This window comes from Schistocerca cancellata, chromosome 3 (assembly GCF_023864275.1).
Source record: "Schistocerca cancellata isolate TAMUIC-IGC-003103 chromosome 3, iqSchCanc2.1, whole genome shotgun sequence".
Taxonomy (NCBI): Eukaryota; Metazoa; Arthropoda; class Insecta; order Orthoptera; family Acrididae; genus Schistocerca; species Schistocerca cancellata.
The window spans coordinates 376900307-376923350 of record NC_064628.1 but is presented as its reverse complement, the minus strand read 5'-3'; the positions used below and the strand labels follow the sequence as shown (position 1 = coordinate 376923350).

Genomic DNA, 23044 nt, shown 5'->3' with positions numbered 1-23044 from the left:
CTGCAGAGCAGATGAAAAATCTGGCTCTGTTACAAACTGCAGCTCAAGTGGGAAGAAAACTATTAGTAAGACTTTACTGGCATTTTTTTATCAACCCTTTTTGTCATCACTTACAACAGAAAGATCTGCAGTACAATGCATACGTCATACATGTTTGTACAGTATGCATCTTGCTAAAGATTAATAAAAATGATTACAAGTCAGTACCAAATAAGGTTTTTTTCCCCCCTGTGGTGGGAAGATGACAAAACCATGTTATAAAATCTACATATTTCATTCCAAGCTTCAGCCTATTTTAATTTTTTGACACTGTAAGGTACAGGGCTCTCCCACAGTACTGGCCTACTTCACTTCTGTAATGAAACTTTCTGTGTTGAATAAAGTCACTGTTTTCTATACTGTCAAGAAACGTACAGAAAACCTTTACTGTGCACTACTGAGAAACGGTGGGCAAAGTTGCTTGCTGACTTGATATTGTGTACTGAAACTGTGTGAAGAGTGTACCATTGGCAGGAAGCGGCTCGCAGCCTGAAGGCTTGCATTTTAATCTGAGCAGCAGAAATTTACCTGACAAGCTACACAACAGCTACAGTGAGCTGCAACCCTTGTGCGAAAGTACGCATAAGGATAAGGTTCAATGTAAAGCAAACTGATTCAGTTCTCTGCATCTAGATACATGGCCTCTTAACTAAATTGACACCCAAGACAGTCACTTCATTTCTAATTTTTTTTACATTATATTCATATTTTCACATTTGTAATTAATGCAACTGAAATGCACTTATATGTTCACAATCTAGTGGTGCTGCCACTCAATCGTCCAGTAATACCAAGTATCTGACATAACTGTTAAAATTTTTGTGTCTTCTCAGTTATAACAACACACCAGTGGTAGCGACAGTGCAGTATTTTAGGTAACCTTGTACTGTATTTGTCTCTTTCATATGTACGATAAACCCACACCCCACCCCCTCTAATTCCCTGAAAAACCAAACTGCTTAACACAAAACAGCTTCCAATGTGTAATTACAAGCAAGTTTGTGTGTTCAATATTTGATGTTGAGAGTGTAAAATCTATATGCTTGGAGATACAAAACCATAGTTATCTTTGTTTTATTGATTTCCAATTATGCTTGATGCTGAAATTTTGCTGCAGTTGGAAGTCAATAAGTGCTCTCATTCTCTAATACTGGGAGAATTAGCCTGGGTAGTTTGTGCACTATGAGTTACACTGCCTCAAGAGACACACAGTTTCTTCTAAGTTTCATTCTGGATCTGTGTGTTAAACCTTTAATATAAGATCATAACTCATACTGAGCAGATTATGACAGCATTTTAAATTTGGTCAATAATTATATTAAGTAATGAAGATTAAATTTTTATTTTTCCTGGAAGCTATGAGGAAGGCAACCTGCAACTGGGACTGGGTGAACATTTTAGCTGTTAAGTAATATAAATAGCTTAGATGAGAGGAAATAACTAATGTTTTCATTTCTCTTTATTCCAGCTGTAAATCTGCAGATGGCCCAATTCAGCTAACCCCAGTCATACGTCACAGGGAACAGAATCTCAACCACAGGATTTCTTCACAAGTGTACATTTTATAAAATACATTTTGGCACATTTGTATACTGTTGGCTGGCTGATTGATTAGTTGGTTGGAAGTTTAAGGATCCAAACAGTAGATAAAAACATATAAGTCAGGTTGGAGAGCAGGTGAGGGCTCCCCAGAACTTGTCTATGATTAGAGGCACCTTCCTCACATCTGATACCTGCCAACACAAAGCAGGGATAGGGCAGCAACAGAATAAATAGGTCCTTCTAGATGGCTGGAGAGGTGGTCTGTAATAGTAAAAGTCAAAAGATTAAAAAATAGTGAACATGAGTGGACTGAAAATAGTAAATTCAGATGAGAGAAATAACCAGGTTGGTAGGTGGTTACAAAAGTGTTCCCAGGGACACAGAGTGCAACAGGTGGTGCCCCTCCCACAACTGTTCACTCTTGCTGATGATGATGATGATGATGATGATATTTGGTTTGTGGGGCGCTCAACTGCGTGGTTATCAGCGCCCGTACAATTTCCCAATCTTTGCTCAGTCCAATTTCGCCACTTTCCTGGATGATGATGAAATGATGAGGACAACACAAACACCCAGTCATCTCGAGGCAGGTGAAAATCCCTGACCCCGCCGGGATTCACTCTTGCTCATTGGAGTGCTATACGTAATAAGTAGTGTGCTGCAGAGAAAAGTACTAACTAAACCTAACAGCAATTAAAAATACAGTAACCGAGGGATGACTGGATGGCTCATGGAGGATGCACGATTGAGTGAACCCACCCCCCTGACCCCACAAGCAATGAATAATGACAACCTTTTTTCTCCTCCCAAAGGAGAGACAGTTCTTGGGACCATGCCAATCTTTATTGAAGCATTCAAATCTGTACAAAAAGATGGCCAGAGCCTCACAGCCACTGGCTGACAACTTTGGGTTTTTCGCTGTAAAAATAAATCCACTGTGGGATTGAGGGCACTTCCCATAGGTAGCACACAGCCAAAACTGTAGTCACCTGGTTTGATGGCTACTGTCAGTGGTCCCAGTGCCCCCAAAGGGGCAGGCACCCACTCATTAGAATATGCAGGCAGGTAACAGCTCAGGCATGAACAGAGTGACCCTTTCATAGTCGGAGGACTACAGCAGAGTGGGCTGACTACCTTGTTAGTTATTGGGAGACCTCAAGCATATGGGTCGCACTTCTGTAACAATTTTCCAACAATTGGAAGCCATACCTGGACACAAAGAACAAATATGAGTCAACCAAAATGTGTTTCGGAAAATAAAGCTTGCGAAAAACCAGCAGGAAGAGCCATGATTTATGTCCTATAAACAAGCAAGTCCGAATTATGAATCTGCCCTAGAGACAAAGTCTATGGAAAAATACAGTCAGTGAGTAAGACTTCAGCAGAGGAAAGGAAGAAGTACCGCAACAGCTCAAGGCCAATAGTTGTCATGCATCTACTCACAGGAGAGAGGAAGGTGTGCCAGGGCATGGGAGGGAGGCAAAGGGGTGCAGGAGTGTGGTGCGTGGGCAGAGAGGAGTGCAACCATGGAAGGGGGTGCCAAGGTCTGGGTGGGGTATTCACATGGATGGAGAGATGCGTTCAGGTATGGGGCAGCGAGTAGCGAGTCAGAGAAATGGAGACGGGTCGTGAATGGCACAGAGCGAGATGGTGGCCATAGCTGGCACACAGAGGGAAAGGGACAGAGTGAGGTGAGGGCAGCAGCAGTTGCGGTGGGCGACTGCAGAGCTGTGAGGGTGGGGGGGGGGGGGGGGGGATGCACGATGGTGGGGAGGATTGGTTGGTTGGTTGATTCAGGAGAGTGGACGAAACAGTGAAGTTACTGGTCCCAAGAGATTTGAGAAGCATGGAGAGGTAAGTTGACCACACCCTTCATCAGGAACCATCCAGGCATTTACATGAAGTGATTTAGGGAAATCACAAAAAACATAAATGAGGATGGCCAGACGTGGATTTGAACCATTATCTTCCCAAATGCAAGTTCAGTCCGTTAACCACTGCGTCACCTTCCTCGACGGTGGGGGACCGACACACACGGGTGATTGGCACACAAACTGGTGGGTGGGGGGAGAAGTCAGACGCACACTGTTGGATGGAGGGGAGGAGCAGATGTAAATGGATGGGGGAGGGGGGCAGATGCAGACTTGTGGGTTGAGGGGGGCACTGACTGGTGGGGGAACCGAGTGCAGACTGGTGGGGGTTGGGCTCAGAGTGGTGGGTGGCACACAAACAGGGACTGGTGGTATTGGTGTGGGGGAGGCAAAAGCTGGTGAAGGGGACAGACACACACTTGCTGGGGCAGGGACAGGCACTGATTGATTGAGGGGTGCGAATGCAGACTGGTGGCACTGGTAGGGGGACAGATGTAGATACAGCAGGCTGCTGGGAGCAGTTTGCTGGCAGATGGGAAGGAGCTGGAGGGGAACACTGCTAGGGTGGTGCAGACAGCTGGAGGGGAACAAAGACTACCGACAGGGCAAAGCTGCTTGGGGGGCGGGGGCGGGGGGAGCTGCAAAAGGGTGTGCGGGGATAGGAGCCGGCACAGACGAGCAGGCGGTGGGACTGGCGCAGACAGACAGGGAAGGGGACAGGCGAAAACTGGTGTAGGTGGCAGGGCCGACTGCAGACTGGTGATGGGAGGGTGCAGACTGGTGGGGGTTGGGATGGGTGTAGCTTGACAGGGAGTGAGGTGAGGGCAGGTGAAAATTGGCAATAGAGTGGGCAGAGGGGGACGAGTTTGGGTGCAGGCTGGCAGGCAGCAGGTGCAGACTGGCGGGAGACTGACTGTGGGTGCAGCCTGGTGGGGGGGGGGGGGGGGGGGGCAGGGGACGGCTGGGTGCAGACTGATTGGGGGCTGGCCACACATTGAGGGAAGGGAGGGGGGCAGTGGACGTAGACTTCCAGATGTTCTGCGGCTGCAGATTGGCGGGTATGCATCCAGGCTGGCAGGGGCGGGTGAGTGTCTCCAGACTGATGGCGGCAGGGGTGGCAGAATGCCGGAGGGACACAGGGGGCATGTGCTTTCTAGCGAGTGGGTGGAAGAGTTCACTGGCACAGAATGGTGGGTCTGCCTGCAGTACAGGGATGCTGACACAGAATCATGGTAATCGTCGCAGGTTGGGGTGGGCTGCGCTCACAGATTTGGGGTTGAGCAGAGTTTGGAGGGGGAGGGCGGGATTTGGAAGGGGACTGCAGACTCAAGGGTGTGTGGTGGGGATGCACATTCTGATACAGTGTGGTGCGGGAGCATAGGGAAGAGGGTGGGAGCATAGTGGGCTAAGTGGTACAATTAGTAATGTCATGAAGGGTGTGGTGACTGGGGAGATGCAGGCAAGATGTGACCTTGGGGAGTGGGCAGAGAGGGGGCAGGCAGAAACATTGGTGTCAGGCACACTATGGGGTGGGTGGTGGCTTTGTGCAGACTGAGGGCAGGAAGGCGAGAATCATACTGGTGGGAGGTTGAGGGGGACTGCCGTTAGATGCTGTGCCAGTCTCATCCTGGCAAGTGGGCCGGGTGCAGACTGGAGAATGTGACGGAATGGGATGCAGAGTTGGTGGATATGGGGTGGGCACAAAGTGGCAGTGCAGGGTGTGGGGCAGGTAGATTGACTTTGGGGGCACACAGGGAGGAGGCACATATGCAGTGGGGGAGAAGCACTATAAGGGGGAAAGAGAGGTGGCGAGGGGGTGGGAGGGGGTGAGGCGTCTAGGGGGTTGGAGGGGGTGAGGGGGTGAGGCGTCGAGGGGGTTGGAGGGGGTGAGGCATCGAGGGGGTGAGGCGTCGAGGGGGTTGGAGGGGGTAGGGGCCAAGGGGGTTGGAGGGGGTGAGGCGTTGAGGGGGTTGGAGGGGGTGAGGCGTTGAGGGGGTTGGAGGGGGTGAGGTGCCGAGGGGTGAGGGGGTTGGAGGGGGTGAAGCGCCGAGGGGTGAGAGGGTTGGAGGGGGTGAGGCGTTGAGGGGGTTGGAGGGGGTGAGGCGTTGAGGGGGTTGGAGGGGGTGAGGCGTTGAGGGGGTTGGAGGGGGTGAGGCGTCGAGGGGGTTGGAGGGGGTGAGGTGCCGAGGGGTGAGGGGGTTGGAGGGGGTGAGGTGCCGAGGGGTGAGGGGGTTGGAGGGGGTGATGCGCCGAGGGGTGAGAGGGTTGGAGGGGGTGATGCGCCGAGGGGTGAGAGGGTTGGAGGGGGTGATGCGCCGAGGGGTGAGAGGGTTGGAGGGGGTGATGCGCCGAGGGGTGAGAGGGTTGGAGGGGGTGATGCGCCGAGGGGTGAGAGGGTTGGAGGGGGTGATGCGCCGAGGGCTGAGGGGGTTGGAGGGGGTGATGCGCCGAGGGGTGAGGGGGTTGGAGGGGGTGATGCGCCGAGGGGTGAGGGGGTTGGAGGGGGTGATGCGCCGAGGGGTGAGGGGGTTGGAGGGGGTGATGCGCCGAGGGGTGAGGGGGTTGGAGGGGGTGATGCGCCGAGGTGTGAGGGAGTTGGAGGGGGTGAGGCGCCGAGGGGTGAGGGGGTTGGAGAGGGTGAGGCGCCGAGGGGTGAGGGGGTTAGAGGGGGTGAGGCGCCGAGGGGTGAGGGGGTTGGAGGGGGTGGGGGCGCCGAGGGGCGAGGGGGTTGGAGGGGGTGAGGTGCCGAGGGGCGAGTAAGGCACCGGGGGCAGAGGGCGATGCGTCGAGGGCGAGGGGGTTGTGAGGTATCGAGGACGGGGAGAGGAGCCGGGGGGAGCGCTCAGAGGAGCCCAAGAGGGGGGGGCGCTCAGAGGAGCCAAGGGGCGGGGCGCTCAGAGGAACCAAAGGGGGGGGCGCTCAGAGGAACCAAAGGGGGGGCACTCAGAGGAGCCTGGGGGGAGGGGTTGTGGCACCAGGGGTAGGGGGCGTGTCGCCAAGGGGGGAGGGGGCATGGCGCCATGGGGGGAGGGGGCATGGCGCCATGGGGGGAGGGGGCATGGCGCCATGTGGGGAGGGGGCATGGCGCCATGGGGGGAGGGGGCATGGCGCCAAGGAGGAGAGGGCATGGCGCCAAGGAGGGGTGGGGTCATGGCGCCAAAGAGGGAGGGAGGATGGGGCATGGCGCCAAGGTGGGTGGGGGTATGGCGCCATGGGGGGAGGGGGGGAGGCTCCAAGGTGGGAGGGGGAGTGGTCAAGGGGGGGAGGGAGGAGGCGCCGAGGGGGGGGAGAGGGCGCCGAGGGGGGGGAGAGGGCGCCGAGGGGGGCGGGGGGAGGCGCCGAGCGGGGCGGGGGGAGGCGCCGAGGGGGGCAGGCGCCGAGGGGGGCAGGCGCCGAGGGGGGCAGGCGCCGAGGGGGGCAGGCGCCGAGGGGGGCAGGCGCCGAGGGGGGCAGGCGCCGAGGGGGGCAGGCGCCGAGGGGGGCAGGCGCCGAGGGGGGCAGGCGCCGAGGGGGGCAGGCGCCGAGGGGGGCAGGCGCCGAGGGGGGCAGGCGCCGAGGGGGGCAGGCGCCGAGGGGGGCAGGCGCCGAGGGGGGCAGGCGCCGAGGGGGGCAGGCGCCGAGGGGGGCAGGCGCCGAGGGGGGCAGGCGCCGAGGGGGGCAGGCGCCGAGGGGGGCAGGCGCCGAGGGGGGCAGGCGCCGAGGGGGGCAGGCGCCGAGGGGGGCAGGCGCCGAGGGGGGCAGGCGCCGAGGGGGGCAGGCGCCGAGGGGGGCAGGCGCCGAGGGGGGCAGGCGCCGAGGGGGGCAGGCGCCGAGGGGGGCAGGCGCCGAGGGGGGCAGGCGCCGAGGGGGGCAGGCGCCGAGGGGGGCAGGCGCCGAGGGGCGAGGGGGTTGCGCCAAGGGGGGTGGGGGTGGGCGCCAAGGGTTGAGGCGCCAAGGGGGGTGGTTGTTTGCGCCAAGGGGAGTGGGGGTTGGCGCCAAGGGGCGTGGGGGTTGGTGCCAAGGGGGGTGGGAGTTGGCGCCAAGGGGGGTGGGAGTTGGCGCCAAGGGGGGGTGGGAGTTGGCGCCAAGGGGGGTGGGAGTTGGCGCCAAGGGGGGTGGGAGTTGGCGCCAAGGGGGGTGGGAGTTGGCGCCAAGGGGGGTGGGAGTTGGCGCCAAGGGGGGTGGGAGTTGGCGCCAAGGGGGGTGGGAGTTGGCGCCAAGGGGGGTGGGGGGAGGCGCCATGGGGGGGTGGGGGGAGGCGCCAAGGGGGGAGGGGGTTGGCGCCAAGGGAGGTGGGGGTTGGCGCCAAGAGGAGTGGGGGTTGGCGCCAAGAGGGGTGGGGGTTGGCGCCAAGAGGGGTGGGGGTTGGCGCCAAGGGGGGTGGGGGTTGGCGCCAAGGGGGGTGGGGGTTGGCGCCAAGGGGGGTGGGGGGAGGCACCAAGGGGGGTGGGGGGAGGCACCAAGGGGGGAGGCGCCAAGGGAGCATGGGGAGGCGCCGAGGGGGGAGGCACCAAGTGGGTGGTGCCGAGGGGGGAGGCCCCAAGGGGGGAGGGGGAGGTGCCAAGGGGGAGGGGGTGGTGCCAAGGGGGGAGGGGGTGGTGCCAAGGGGGGAGGGGGTGGTGCCAAGGGGGGAGGGGGTGGTGCCAAGGGGGGAGGGGAGAGATTGAACAGGGCTGGGGAGAGATTGAACAGGGCTGGGGAGAGATTGAACAGGGCTGGGGAGAGATTGAACAGGGCTGGGGAGAGATTGAACAGGGCTGGGGAGAGACACAGTAGTTAATTTCAGCTGACAACTAGACTTCACTTCTTCCTGTTATGCAATTAAAATTTGTTGACAATAAAATAAACTTCCACTAATACTTTAATTAATAGTAAACTCATCTACTCTGTGGTGCAATAAACGGAGAAAAGACATGTAACATCTTTTACATATTCTAAGCATGTCACAACAGGTTACAGTAACAAATATTTCATATATAAGCAAGGAATAAAATACACAAAAATAAAGGAAGCGAGATTAGAATTTAACAATAAGGATTTTATAGATACAGCACAGTATAAGATTGCACAAGGCTGGAAAAATAGTCGACGAGGTCTTTTTCAAAGGGGCCACCACGCCATTTAAATTTGCACAATTTAGGGGAACCCCAAGAAGCCTACACCTGTGTGCCTGGACAAGTTCTTTAATTCCAGACCTAATGAGAGTACCACAACAACAGTTTTAACAACATACTCTTCAACAGAGTGTTTACACACATGGCAGTCTAAACATAATACCGGAAGGATTATCTCAACAGTATCAAAAAATAAGCCAAATCTGTCATTCTCAAGAATTCGTAGACAGCTTTCAATTCTTTCTTGTAAGCTTTCCATAATATTTATGATGATTTACTGGAGCTGCGTGAGTCCAGATATCTTTGGCACATCTTAAATGAAATGCACAAATCCATCTGACTTATTAACTACCTTCCATCATACAATTCACATTAATCTGTAGAATTGCGAGGAGTCACAGGTAACCAATCGACACACAACAAATTTCAATATGTAACTACAAAGAGCTGCTAACATTACGAAAATATATCAACAAGTCTTTCATGTTTATTTTATTCAATTAAAAAAAAAATTAACTCTGTGGTTCAAAGTTATAGACATTCCAGTGAGACATTTTATTCCCCTAAAGTAATACATCAAGCAGTTTAACATTCTTTCCGAAATTCAGAATCCTGAGTGTCTATTTACTTACTTTTGAAGATCAAGGCAGCATTTTGCCATAAGGAATTTACATTTTGCAGAAGTTGGTCCTTTCCTCCTTAACACTGAATATGCTTGACCAGTTTTCCCTGAGCGATAATAGCATGTTGCTAGCAGGAACAGTGCTTCATCTGAATCCACTGTAAAACAACACATATTATGGGGGCTTTCTTAAAACATTAAGGCTACATACATTTCATGACATAAAATTACAGAATGTGAAGAAAAAATGGTATAATATCAGTTGATGGAGTCACTATCACTTTGCATCCTTAGGTTAAGTGTTGTTACTTCAATTCTTGTTTCATAGGTCAACTCATTTATTAAGTTGCTCAACCCATTTATTAAGGGACTGTGTGGATTTTTTAATACAACACCTGGTGATGGACACATTTTCCAAATGAGACTTAATGCATCATAAATATGTTACCTGTGACAAGATGAAATATAGATGTGCTTCCAATATAATTACTAGTCATGGCAGTTTTTAAAAAATAATGGGTGAACTTTATTAACGGTGCAGTGTATATGAAGAATAAGATCTAAAGAAGTAATTAAATACACAATATAAATGGTGAAATTTTCAAAATTTATTACTGTGAAAAATAAAATGAAGAAAATTATAAATAAATACTGCACATGTAAACAGCATGAGAAAATTGGTTTGTAATGATTTCGAGATGCTCAGCTTGCTGTTATCCTTGTCCTTTTTTTTAATACATTCCAATGAATCTGACACATGTTTCTCAATCTGCTGTGAAAGTCTTCCATCACTAAGTCTTTTATGCAGTATTGATAGCTAGAAGGCACAGAGAACTCTACGAGAAGTCATGTGGACTTACAGGCTGCCACTGACAAAATGTCTGTATCAGGAAACACTCCTCCCAGGATATGGGGAATTATTGGAAGATAATCAGAAACATGAGTCACTTCCAAAGAAAGGAATCTCATGTGTCCTAGACAGAAAGAGAGCTTTCAAAATTCAACAATTTCTGAGACAGACATTTAATCATTACAAGATTGTTTACTACAGTGCTTAGAAATGATGTGTAGTGCCCAGAATTTTATGTAATTATACATTATTTCCCTTCAAATGGAAAGTGTAAATCTTTAGCGATTACCAAACAATGGAAACTTCGATAGGAATATCAACAATGTAGGAAAAGACATATTATTGTTTTCGACAAGTTGTGTCTTAGCCATCGAATGAAAAGAGGTGTTAGACTATGGCCAATGCGCTATTTCTATGGAATACAGGATGATGCTGGAATAAATGCCTTTGTACCTCCATCGGCTCAATAACAACACAGTGAACAAGTGAGCCGATCCAACTTTTTGAAATAATTGCATTAGTTAAGTCCTTCCTGGAACTGAGGATGGCCAACAAAAGGCTAACCACGAATCTAATCTACGAACAGAAGTAAGAGCAGTTCTGGGGATTCCACAGTCTGCTAACGCTGAACACCCCCGCCCCCCCCCCCTTTCCACTCACACAAACCGGTACACGAATGACATAAATGGAAGTCCTCAGAGACCTGCAAATTGCTTATTTGTGGGTAACACATGAAAATGAAATGTATGTGCTTTCAATGTCAACCAGAATAAAGTATTACCTGCCTTGCCTAATCTAATTGTAACTTGCCATTTACCTATGTTGATTAGTTATCTTATTCCTTTTGAATTTTATAAGAATTTAATCATCATTACAAAATAAGTTACAAGGTAGTTTTGAAAAAATGTCAAAAAAATAGTTTTATTGAATATTTTTAGCATTTATTTTGTAACAATTGGACTTTAATTTTTCCTAAATTGTTAATACAGGGTGTATACGCGGACAAGGAGAGAAAATTCCCGGATCTCCCAGTTAAAAATACATTTTCTCCCAGGTGAAAATACGCTATTACCATGTTAAGTGACAGTATACTTTCCCTCGGAACTGCAAAACTTATCCTTTGATAGGATATGATCTTATACAGAATAGTAGAATTTCCCGGCACTTTGGAAAACGATACTCAGGGGGAAAAAAGATCTTTCATATGCAGCAACATGTATACTGACGCTGCATATTTTCGTATTACTAAAGTATAAATATGAATTCCATCAACAGGAAAAGTTAATGGTTTAAATTAATATACATAGTGTTGCTACAAGAAAAGCAAAGCTTGCGCATATATTTGTCTCGAAGATTAATAAGCTACAAGAGAAGCTAAGTTTTCACTTATAGGCCCCTAATGTTGATCTGTTTAGCGCATGTTACACTTTAATATACATCACACAAATACGCCAGCAAAATTTTTAATACCAACATAAATCTCTGATCTTCTGGGATCGAAATTCTTCTAAATAGCTCGTCATCAAAGATTTGATTTTTAAAAAAAAGAGACCAAACACTCTGTGATTTAAGAAATCCATCGTACATTCTCCACATAATTCATCTTGCGTAAAAGGAAATTTACTTTGAAAATAACGCTTTCCTAACAACAACTCGCAATATTTTCCCGTGACCTGTTAGATTCATTTCAGCAGCTGTCGGAGAGCGCCAGATAACAGACGTCATCGCGCTTGCGCAGCTACGGTGATGTAGGAAGCCCGTTATGTTCGTACGTGTAAAACATTAAAAGAGCTTACATTATGTCATAAAAGAAACAAGACATCAGAGGATACTCCAAGAGTGTCAGAATTTCATGAACCACACTAAAATGCATTGTTCGTCTTACAGTGCACATTTGTATGTCCAGATTCTCAATGACATAGGCCTCGACCAGATATGAAGCATTTCAGTGTGGTTTTCGGGACGTAAATTTTCTTGGAGTACCTGTACTGTATTATCTCATGTTTGGTTCTTTATTATGGCATAATGCCATATGTGCTAGAAGATGAAAACGTGCACCTGAAATGCAGCGAACAGTTGAAACTAGCCAATAGTGTGGAATAAATTGACTGCCTCAGCAGGAAAGCTTAATAAAAGCCGAATTTATTTATCAATCCGACAAAAATAACTTCATTGTTCTGCAAGGCGATTAATGCTTGACTGTCAGAAAGGTGGAAATAAAATAAAATCTGAAACTAGTACATAGTTTACCCTTCCATAATTATGTGAATGTATTTTAATTCACTTGATAGCTCCCAGCCACAGAAATCCGTCTTGTTTTCATGTGACATGAGAGCAGTAAACGAAAAGGAAACAGAAAAACCACTAAATGTAAAAACGAGTCGTGTGGAGACTACCCCCCCCCCCCTCCCCAACTATAACTCAGACTGCTCTGCACACCCTTCCTCGTTGGTAACAAACAGTCTTGTCATCACTAATTCTGTAACTATTCCTACCACTGTCAAAACTCATTCTCCGGTTAATTTCACTAACCCTGCCACAATCACCGGTTTAGTTATCCAGCGATTATTCTCCGGTTAGGCATTATTACGTGTTCGTACAACGTGTTTTCCGCGCTACTCTCAGAATGGAACTTCAGCAGCTGCTAGCCGGGGACTACAACTGGCCCTGTCTCATGTAGCAATCTGGTCAAAAGATTTCTGTCACAATTTCACTTTCTTGGATACACCAAGAAGATAATATGTAATCTTTCTTACCTGTTAGTCATTTATTTCCACTCTGGTAGTCTGAATCTATGGATTTCGCTAGTAATTATAACAAGGTTGAACATTCGCAAACCGAATCAACCACATAAACAAGCAGCACTTGGCATTCGCTGGTTCAGCTTTATTTTGCTCAGCTCGTATAGCCCCGTCCCGTTTTGTCTGCAGGAAAGTTTTCAACTTAGAATGTGTTCAAAAACCAGCAGGGGTTCGTTTCAAAATCATATGAATAATCGATAGAACAACGTGCGCTGGATGCTGGGTGCTTTATGAAACACGTCCCCCACCCCCCCAAGAATATGAATTTGCCCGTCCCCAAAATTGACGCCTGGTTCAGATACCCCAGTTTGTCCTCACTCCCCACTAGATCCGGGCCTGCTGCACACAGCTTGGGTGCACCAGTAAAATTTTTCCGGGTATCATGTGGCTGGTTGCTGCTACTGCTGCTTACACAGCCAACAGCCACATTGCTGTAGCCGGAAGCGGGAGAAGGTACTACTCGTACGCGACTCAACTGCGCATGTGCACAAGCCCACTTGTAACTGATTAAATGAGTCTAATGTAAACAGTTGTGACATCACGCTCATCAAAGGCAATTCGTTGTTATGAAGCATTGCATAGTCTTCCGAAAGCCTTTGACACACTTTGCTGTTGGCAGACACTTGTACGAGCACTGTGTTATTTTATATGGCGCATTTTCTTTGCAATTTAAGTTTTATTTTTGTCTTTTATTCTCTCATTCATGTTTTAATGCTGTAGTATTATTCTGCAGTAATGGGATACAGTAATATCCTTTGTTAAGAGTAACAGTTCTTACCACTGAAAATTACAAAAATTTAACTGAAAACTAAAACAATGAAAAATTCCCGGAATTCTAAAAAATTTCCGGATTTTTCTTGGTTTTCTCCCAGGTGAAAAAATTCCCAGGTTTTTCCCGGATCTCCCGGGTCGTATACACCCTGTAATAAAAGTGTATATTTTAAACAATTGCACTTCACTGTTTCCTAAAATATTGAAAAAAAAACACTGTACTTACAAAATGACAAAAAGATCTGACATTGCAGTGGTAGTACTGCAGGTTGTTGACTGAAGGTTAAGAAATTGTCGCTTGTTATCACAAGAGTACATGCTTCTTAGTAACAGAATCTTTACAAATAAAAGCCAATGGGTTTTTATCTGTTATTAGAAGCTCAGTTCTTCCATAACATTTTTGAATCTATTAACTTTACCTAGCAATATGGAAGCCATTTACTATCATTTACTATGTGTCCTCTCTAACACTTTTCTATCCATTATAGTTTACTATTTAGATGCTAACAAGGAGGAAGAGAACACATTCTTTTGTTAAGATTTGAATTTCCACCTCAGACTTTCCACCATGTGAAGTTGTCGGTATTGTATCATCTAATAGGGTCATGTCTTATTTTCTTCCCTTTGTTGTTGCTCTTCCTTTCTTTCTTCTTGATGAGGGTCATGTTTTTGTGACTGGAAGGTTTGTTTTTGTTTTCCTCTGAAGCAATCACTAATGAATATGTTTAAATTTATACTTCTCTTCAGCAGTTCAGGTCTAACAGTAAGCATTTTTTCTGCTTTCATTTGTTTATTTACACTGCCGTTTGTAATACCCACACAATCTTTTTGGTTTGGGTGTTAGTTTACACCTACTGACCACACAATTCCTTGGAAGTTCGTTGTGTCCCTCCAACCCCAGAGCCTCACTAACCAGCCCATTCTTTTGTTGACTATCCCCAAACTCTCCTTTTCTGCTCCCTGATGAAGGAATTATCATTACTTCCAAAGGTTAGGATAGTGTGTATACTTTTATATGTGTGTATCGGCAGTACTGAAATTTCACCTCCTGAAAGTGAACACTGGCCAGGGAATTTCTGTTTCAAAATTTTATAGTTTGGTGAATTTTCCTTTTGATAAAATGTTCCAATGTAATCAGTAAAGCATATCCAGATAATATGGATTGCAGCACTGATTAGCCTGCTTGTCAACTCTGGATTTACCACAGTCCCACAAGGTAATCATTGTCCGACCTTCCTGGAGAGTTTACTAAAAATGTCTGCTTTGCAACTTTATGTTTGTTTCTGTTTTCGTTTTTTGATGATGATTAGTTATTGGATTGTGCAATATTGGATTTGATTGATCAGTTAAAGGGAGCAAACTACATGGTCAGTCCCTCCGTCTGCATTTCTGACTCCCATCCTGAGCCGCTGGTGTGGGAGTTGGATCTCCTTACCAAGAAAAAGGACACAGTAGTTTGGATGTCCAGTGGAAGGGTGAATGTGTCTCAGCACAGTAGTTTTTGGAACCTGATCTGTAGCGGAGGGACCCCAGCCTCTGCAGGTAGGCTGTCCACAGGGCCAGTTTGAAAAGCAACTGCTGCAAGACAGACCACAAATGGTGTATCAGGTTCAGCATCCGCAATGCTGAAGACAATGCTGAGCCATATGCCAGACTCCCATAATCAGGATGACTAGGGCCACAGCTTCATAAAATCATAAAATTGTAGAGTGGTCTGCACCCCAACTGGTGTGACTGAGGTAGCTGAGAGTATTAAGATGTGACCCGCACTTTCGCAGCAAAGTTGGCAAAGATGGGGAAGCCACATCAATCGGGCATCGACGACCAGTCCCAGAAAGTGATAAGACTCCACCAATTGAGCAACTGGTTGTAGAAGTGGATTTCTGGATGTGGATGGACAGTGCGATGACGACAGAAGTGTATGAAGAACATCTTTCCAACTGACAAAACGGACACTACACGTGAGAGCCCAGGACTGCACCTTTCATATGACACTGTGCAATCGGTGTTCAGCAACACCCACAATGGATGAGCAACAGTAAATACAAAAACTGTCAACATACAGGGAGGGTGACACTGTAGATGTCACTGCTGCAGCTAGACCATTGACAGCCACTAGAAAAAGAAGTACTCTCAACAGAGAGCCCTGTAGGATCCCACTGCCTCGTATATGGGGTGGTACTGTGGGAAGCACCAACCTGAATCTGGAAAGTACAGTGTGACAAAAAGTTCCAAACAAAAATCAGGAGCAGGTCTTGAAGATCACAATCAAGCACAGTAACAAGGATGTGACAATGCCATGTGGTGTTGTAAGCCTTTTGTAAGTCAAAGAACACAGCAATAAGGTGTTGATGGCAGGCGAGAGCTTGTCAGATAGCAGGTTCCGAGCAGACCAAATTGTCAGCAGTAGAATGCCCTTCATAAAAAATACCCTGGGATGGAACCAAAAGACTACGAGATTCAAGGTACCACATCTGCCAGTTCACTATATGTTCAAGCAACTCGCAGAGAACATTAGTGAGACTAATTGGGCAATAGCTGTTCATCTTTATGTGGTATTTACCCGGTCCCAGTCTGATCACTCTTTCTTGACACTGAGATGGGAACTCAACCCTACTCCAAATATGGTTGGAAATGGCAAGTGCGTGACATTGGCATTCCACTGACAGGTGTTTGAGCATTTTGCTGTGGGTGCAGTCTGGCCCTGGAGCTGCGTCAGGGCACAAAGCTACGCCACTGAAGAATTTCCACTTACTGAAGCATTATGTGGCTCCAGATGCCATACCGTGAAAGTTAAGAACATTTGCTCCACCCGCTGTTTGAGGACAGGAAAAGCCAGCAGGTAATTTTCAGACACTGAGGCTCGAGAATGATGCAGAGCAAAATGTTCGGCGATAGCACAGGGTCAATGTAACCAACAGCATTCACAGAGACATCAGGTTCACTTGTGGTGACTGGTGTCCATGTGTCCATAGAGGCACTGAACCTTTCCCAAAAACATGCGAAGGGGGGGGGGGGGGGGGGGGGTGTCACGGTCCAATGGTAGTGACCTACCATCCCTAGCATTCTTGTTTCTGTCATTTCATTAAGTAGTGGGCTCAGGCATGGAGCCACTTAATAGTAACAAGGTGCTCCATTGATGGATGTCGCTCTTAGCAGTGGAGAGCCCATCTGCAATCTCTAATGGCCACAGCAATTTCTGAAATCCACCAATGTAGGGTGCAAAACTGCTAAGGTCATTAGCGCCAGTATCACAACATAAGAAAAAACAAATACTAAAAAAAACCTGAAGGGAAAGAGGCAAAAACCCAATCAAGCAACTTTGAAAGAGTAGCAGCTAAGGACAAGGTTGACCTTAGGGAAAATTTCTCAAAACACTGTTGAGTTGGCAGATGTCCACATGAGGGGGCTGAGAGGGTGAAGTGAGGGGTGGGGGGGATCAAATTTCCTTCGACATGCTGCTGCAGCAAATAAAAAGCAAGACGCGATCGATAGAAAGCATATCATCTGCTAAAAATCTGACAAAATAGAGGCAAACATAAACATAATTGTTAACAGTCAAAAAAATGGGCAACAGATCAGAAAGTGGCACAACGTCAAAGGATGAGAGTAGTATGCATAGAGGGGGGCACGGTTGCCACTTAATAAATGGTGGTGACTCGTGACTAAACCAACAGTTTCCTATACGCACACAGAATAAAATGACCCCCCTCGCAGCGTGAGGGCCGAGAGTAAGTTGATCACGTTACTGGGAGATGTTTAATGTCCCGGGAGTTTGTTATCCTGGAGAAAAGATCATTGTGCACTCCAAAGAGATACTACATGCTGACAGAGAGCAACACAAACATCAATCAAGGGAATGGAATAACTAGCAGGATGAGGGAAGAGAGCTGCAGCAGCATTAGCAGCCTCATTCTCTGGCATGCCAACGTTACCAGGTACCCACTGCAACATCATGTTGGCTCACCCCACAGTAAGCGAATGGAGGCATTCTTGAATCTGTTTTACTATAGGATGGACTGAGTACAGTGCACGAAGGCTCTAAAGAGCACTGAGAGAATTGGAACAGATGATACAGTTTGAAGGCCGTTTCTCCGGCTGTACTGGGTGGCCAGATAACGCGTAAAGAGCTCTGCAGTAAAAATCGAGCACTGGTCAAGAAGCCAAAATTGAAAAGAATCATCACCACGCACAGAAGCACATGCAACACCATGATCAATCTTAGAACTGTCGGTGTAGACAAAGACAATGTCCCCAAGCCATGTGTGAAGAGCAAGAAACTCAATGCGACACATCAGGCCAGTTCTTACCACTGAAAATTACACGGTCCTTAGGAAGCGAAGAGTACAAAATGAACATGTATCTCAGCATGAAACCTGGGTGTTGAAGAGCATGCATCCATGAGGAACGTGGCAGAGAGCTTAAAGCAAAGCTGTCAAAGCAGTAAATGAACGCCAACTCCAGGAAGCAACAGAGAAGACACATGCAGCCCATACTGGTGTTCAAGGGAATTGTCAAAGAATGGGCCGTAGTACAGGTGACCGGGTGTAGAAGACAGATGGCTTGCATAATGACCAAAGAGAAAATCCCGCTGGTATGACAACGGTAAGTCAGCAACATCAGTATAAAGATTCTCATCAGGAACAGTAGAGAGGGCATTAGTGGATAAACATATCCCGTAATGGTGAATTGTGTTAAGATGACGTAAGATAGACAGATGGGATGAATATATGCTACATCCACAATCCAGTTTTGAACGGACAAGGAGCCTGTATAAACAGATTAGGATGGTCCGATCCACTTCCAACGAGGCACCGCACTTGGGAAGACCAACTGAGTTTACTATCAAACATGAGTCCCAAGAATTTCATTTTGTTGACGAAAGGAAGAAGGAATGGGCCGAGATGTAGGGACAGGGGAAGAAACTCCCAGCACCGCCAGAAGTTCAGACACACGGCCTTGTCAGAGGAAAAGCGGAAGCCGTTGTTGATGCTCCATGGGTAAAGATGATCAAGACATCACTGAAGACAGATTTGTTGAGAGCTACAGTAGATTCAAGGACATCAATGAAAAGAGAGCCTGAGATACCTGGTAGGAGACAATCCATAATATGGTTAATGGCTGTGGCAAATAAGACGACACAGCACAGAACCCTGAGGTACCTAGTTCTCTTGCACAAAAGTGTCCGACAGAGCACACATGTACCTCAAAAACACAGTCTTTTAAAAATTCCTGGATAAAACGGGGACAGGTGACCCTGGAAGCCCCACTTGTACATGATACTAAGGATAACCATCCTCAGGCAGGTATCATGCACCTTCTCCAAATCAAAAACCACAGAAACAGTTTGGCGCTTCCGCAAAAAATTGTTATGATATGAGTTGACAAGGTGATGAGACGATCAACTGCAGAGTGATGCCTACAGAATCCACATTGGCCATTAGTGAGGAGATGCCGAGACTCGAGCCACCACAGTCAACCATTAATTGTACATTCCATCACCTTGCAGATGCTACTGGTGAGGGAAACTGGGCAGTAGCTGGAAGGAAGGTATTTGTCATTACCAGGCTTAAGTATGGCAATGATTATGGCCTAACGTTAGCGACCAGGGAATGGGCCATCTGTCCGAATGTGGTTGTATGTCTGGAGGAGAAAGTGTAAGCCCTCAGGAGATAGGCGTTGCAACATCAGAATATGAATGCCGTCCAGTCCTGGAGCGAATGACCGAGATGAAGAGTGTGCATATTTGATTTGTTTGTTGTGTTTTAGGGTGCAAAAAACAACTGGGGTCATATGCACCCAAGTCAAAACTATAGAACACAAACACAGAGATGAGGGAAACGACTATGTGTCAGTCCCAATGAACAGAATAGGAGACAGCTAAAAAAGGCACATGGAGAAAGCGCTAAAAAACACTACACAAAAATAGAGCTCCAAAAATTAAATGGCCTTCGCCATATGGCTTCGGTGGATAAAAAATAAAACGCGGTCGACAGCCCGCGTGTCATTTGCTAAAACGGCTGATAAATCAGATGACAAACCCAAGCTGGAACATAAATTGGTAAAAAAAGGGCATTCCAGCAGGAAATGGCAGAAAGTTAAAAGTTGGGGGCAATGCGTACAAAGTGGTGTGGGAGTGCCACTGAGCAAACGACTATGGCTAAAAAGGTAGTGCCCTATACACAGCCGAGTAAAATTAATCTCCTCCCGGTGAGAGGGCCGAGAGGAGGTCATCCAAGGTGCTGGGAGAGGCTTAACAAGCTGAAGCTTATTCCCATGAAGGGAGGACCATTGGCAAAGGGACACCACTTCCTAACAGGCGGCAATGCAGAGATCATCGGAGGGAAGAGAGGTACTCGCAGGCTGAGCTACAAGGACTGCAGCCTTGGCAGCAGCATCAGCAGCCTTGTTTCCTGGCGGACTGACATGACCAGGGACCCACAGAAACATGACATTGGCTCCACCAGGGGTGAGCACGTGACAGTTTTCCTGGACCTGTGTACAGTGCAAAGAGACTTTGGAAGGCGCTGCGTGAGTCTGAGCAGAGGACACAATTGGGAAGGCTGTGTCGCCGGATGTACTCTGTGGCCTGATACAAGGCAAAAAGCTCAGCTGTAAATACTGAGGAGTGTGCCAGAAGCTGATATCAAAAGACACAGGTGCCAACGACAAATGCATAGCCGACCTCACGATCAGAGTCATCAGTGTACACAAAGATACTATCGCTAAGTTCCAAGCGAAGATCTTGAAACTGAAGGCGATAGACCGAGGATGGAGTAGTGTCCTTAGGAAGCGAATGAGCCGCTTCACGAAGCCAAGGTGGTGAAGGGTTCACACCCACTGGGAAAGTTGCAGGAAACGTGAACTTAAACCGCCATAGCAAGTGGCGAAAGCGGACTCCAGGAGATAACATAGAAGAGGGACGAGTCCCATACTGATGATCTAAGGAATCATCAAAGAAGGAGGCATAGGAAGTGTGGCCACGCATGGCAGACAAAGGGCATGCATACCTGTTGAGTAGAAAGTCACGGTGATAGGACAGTGATACTTCAGACTCTCAACCGGGCTGGTGTAAAAGGCATTCTCCCAGCCATGATGATGCCTAGTGTGAGACGGTGTAAAAGGGGTGGGCATGCAGATGCATAAACAAAGCACCCATAGTCGAGTTTCGAATGGACAAGGGAACTGTACAAACATAAGAGGGTGGTTCAATCGGCACCCCAAGAAGTAGCATTGAGGACACGTACGACATTGAGGCACTGCGTATAGCGGGCTGCCAGGTAAAACACATGGGACGACCAAGGGAGTTTCCTATCGAGCATGAGCCCCAGGAATTTCGTAATGTCAACGAACAGAAGGGTAACAGGCCCAAGATGTAGAGATGGTGGGAGAAACCATTTGCACCACCAGAAATTCATACAGACAGTTTTGTCAGTGGAAAAGCAAAAGCCATTGGCAATTCTTCAGGAGTGAAGACGATCAAGACAGTGCTGAAGACGCCGCTCAGTGAGACAGATCCGTGGAGAGCTGCAATAGGTGGTAAAACCATCGACAAAAAGGGAGCCGGAGACGCCTGGCGGGAGACAGGCCATTATAGGGTTAATGGTGATAGCAAAGAGGACAATGCTCAGGATGGAACCCTAGGCACAACATTTTCCTGGATAAAGGTGCCCGACAAGGCAGAACCCACACATTGAAAACTCAGTCTTGTAAAAATGCCCGAAGAAAACATGGCATGCACCCATGGAAGCCCCACATGTAAAGAGTACAGAGAATACCAGTTCTCCAGCATTTGTCATAGGCCTTCTCCAAATCGGAAAACATGGCCACAGTCTGGTATTTCCACAGGAAACCATTCATGACATGGGTGGACAAAGTAATGAGGTGGTCAACTGCAGAACGCCACGCTCGAAATCCACACTGTGCATTCGTGAGTAAATGGCGAGACTTGAGCCACCACACCAGCTGGGCAACAATCATATGTTCCACCACCTTGCAAATGCAGCTGGCGAGAGAGATGGGGCGATAGCTAGAAGGAAGGTTTTTGTCCTTACCGGGCTTAGGTATCGGTATGACGGTTGCTTCACGCCAGCGTCCAGGAAATGGGCCCTCAGCCCAGATGTGGTTGTATGTGTTAAGCAAAAAGTGCTTGCCCACAAGAGAGAGGTGCTGCAATGTCTGAATGTGGATAGCGTCTGGTCCTGGGGCAGAGGACCAGGACGAACTAAACGCACGATCTAGCTCCGTCATAGTGAAGGCGGCATTGTAGCACTCATGATTCGGAGAAGAGAAGGGTATCACCCGAGCCTCCTCCACTCGTTTCCAATGGATGAAGGCAGGGTGATAGTGGGAAGAGCTCGAAACTTCCACAAAATGGCAGCCCAAGGTGTTGAGATAGCAAAAAGATCCACGATGACATCAGCACCTACTGTCAGACCAGAAATGGGGGAATGGATCTTGGTTCCAGAGAGCCGTTGGAGGTTAGCCCACATGACAGAGGAAGGTGTGGAACTGTTAAAAGAACTAGTGAATGAAACCCAACTAGCTACCCTGAAGAACTCAACGACACTTTGCATGCATCTGTTTATAATGAATGCAGTTTTCCAGCATAGGGTGGCAGTTAAAAACGCAGAGAGCATGTGTCGGTGCACGAATTGCGTCGCAGCATGCCTCAGTCCACCAAGAGACTGGAACACGACGTGGTAAGGAGGAAGTGCGAGGAGTGGAACATTCTGCGGCAGTACGGATAAAATTGGTGAAATAGTACACCTGGTCATCACAATTGGGGAAATCTTGTTCTTCAAAGGTCGCCAAGGAGGAGTAAAGCTGCCAGTCAGCCTTAGCAAGCTGCCATTTGGGCATGCATGTTGATGGGGTAGGAGTCAGGAGACAGAGAGCATACGGGAAACGGTCACTCGAGTAGGCGCCAGAAAGAATGGACCACTCAAGACAATGGGCAAGCTGGGAAGTGCAAAAGGATAGGTCCAAATAGGAATAGGTGTGCGAGGAGTCAGAAAGGAAGTGGGTGTTCCGGTGTTAAGGCAGACGAGATTGAGTTGGTTAAGAAGGTCAGCCATGAGGGCATCACTCTTGCAGGTCCTGGAAGAACCCCAAAGGAGATGATGCGCATTAAAGTAACCGAGTAGCAAAAACGAGGGAGGCAACTGTCCGATAAGCTGAAGGAAGTCTGCTCTGGGGACATCGAAGGATGGAGGTACATAAATGTTACAGAGGGAGAAACTCAGGTGGGGAAGGAAAAGACGAATGGCAACAGCTTGAAGACGGGTAGTCAGGGAGATGGGTTGGCTATGAAGGTCATCCCGTATGAGCAGCATGACGCCCCATGAGATGGGATGCCGACCTCAAGGGGAAGGTCAAAACGAATCGGGAAGTAATGTGAAACCTCAAAGTGGTCTTGAGGGCGCAATTTCATTTCCTGAAGGCAGAGTATAAGG

The 23044-nt window shown here is 48.1% G+C and overlaps 1 protein-coding gene across 1 annotated transcript in view; it reads right to left on the bottom strand.

The window, feature by feature from the left end:
• LOC126175066 (cell division cycle protein 27 homolog) overlaps window positions 1-23044 on the bottom strand; it is a 215934-nt gene that overhangs the window by 172828 nt on the left and 20062 nt on the right. The window contains exon 3 of the mRNA XM_049921590.1: window positions 9178-9325. Within this exon, the coding sequence (XP_049777547.1) occupies window positions 9178-9325 (148 nt within the window). The remainder of the gene's footprint in view (window positions 1-9177; window positions 9326-23044) is intronic.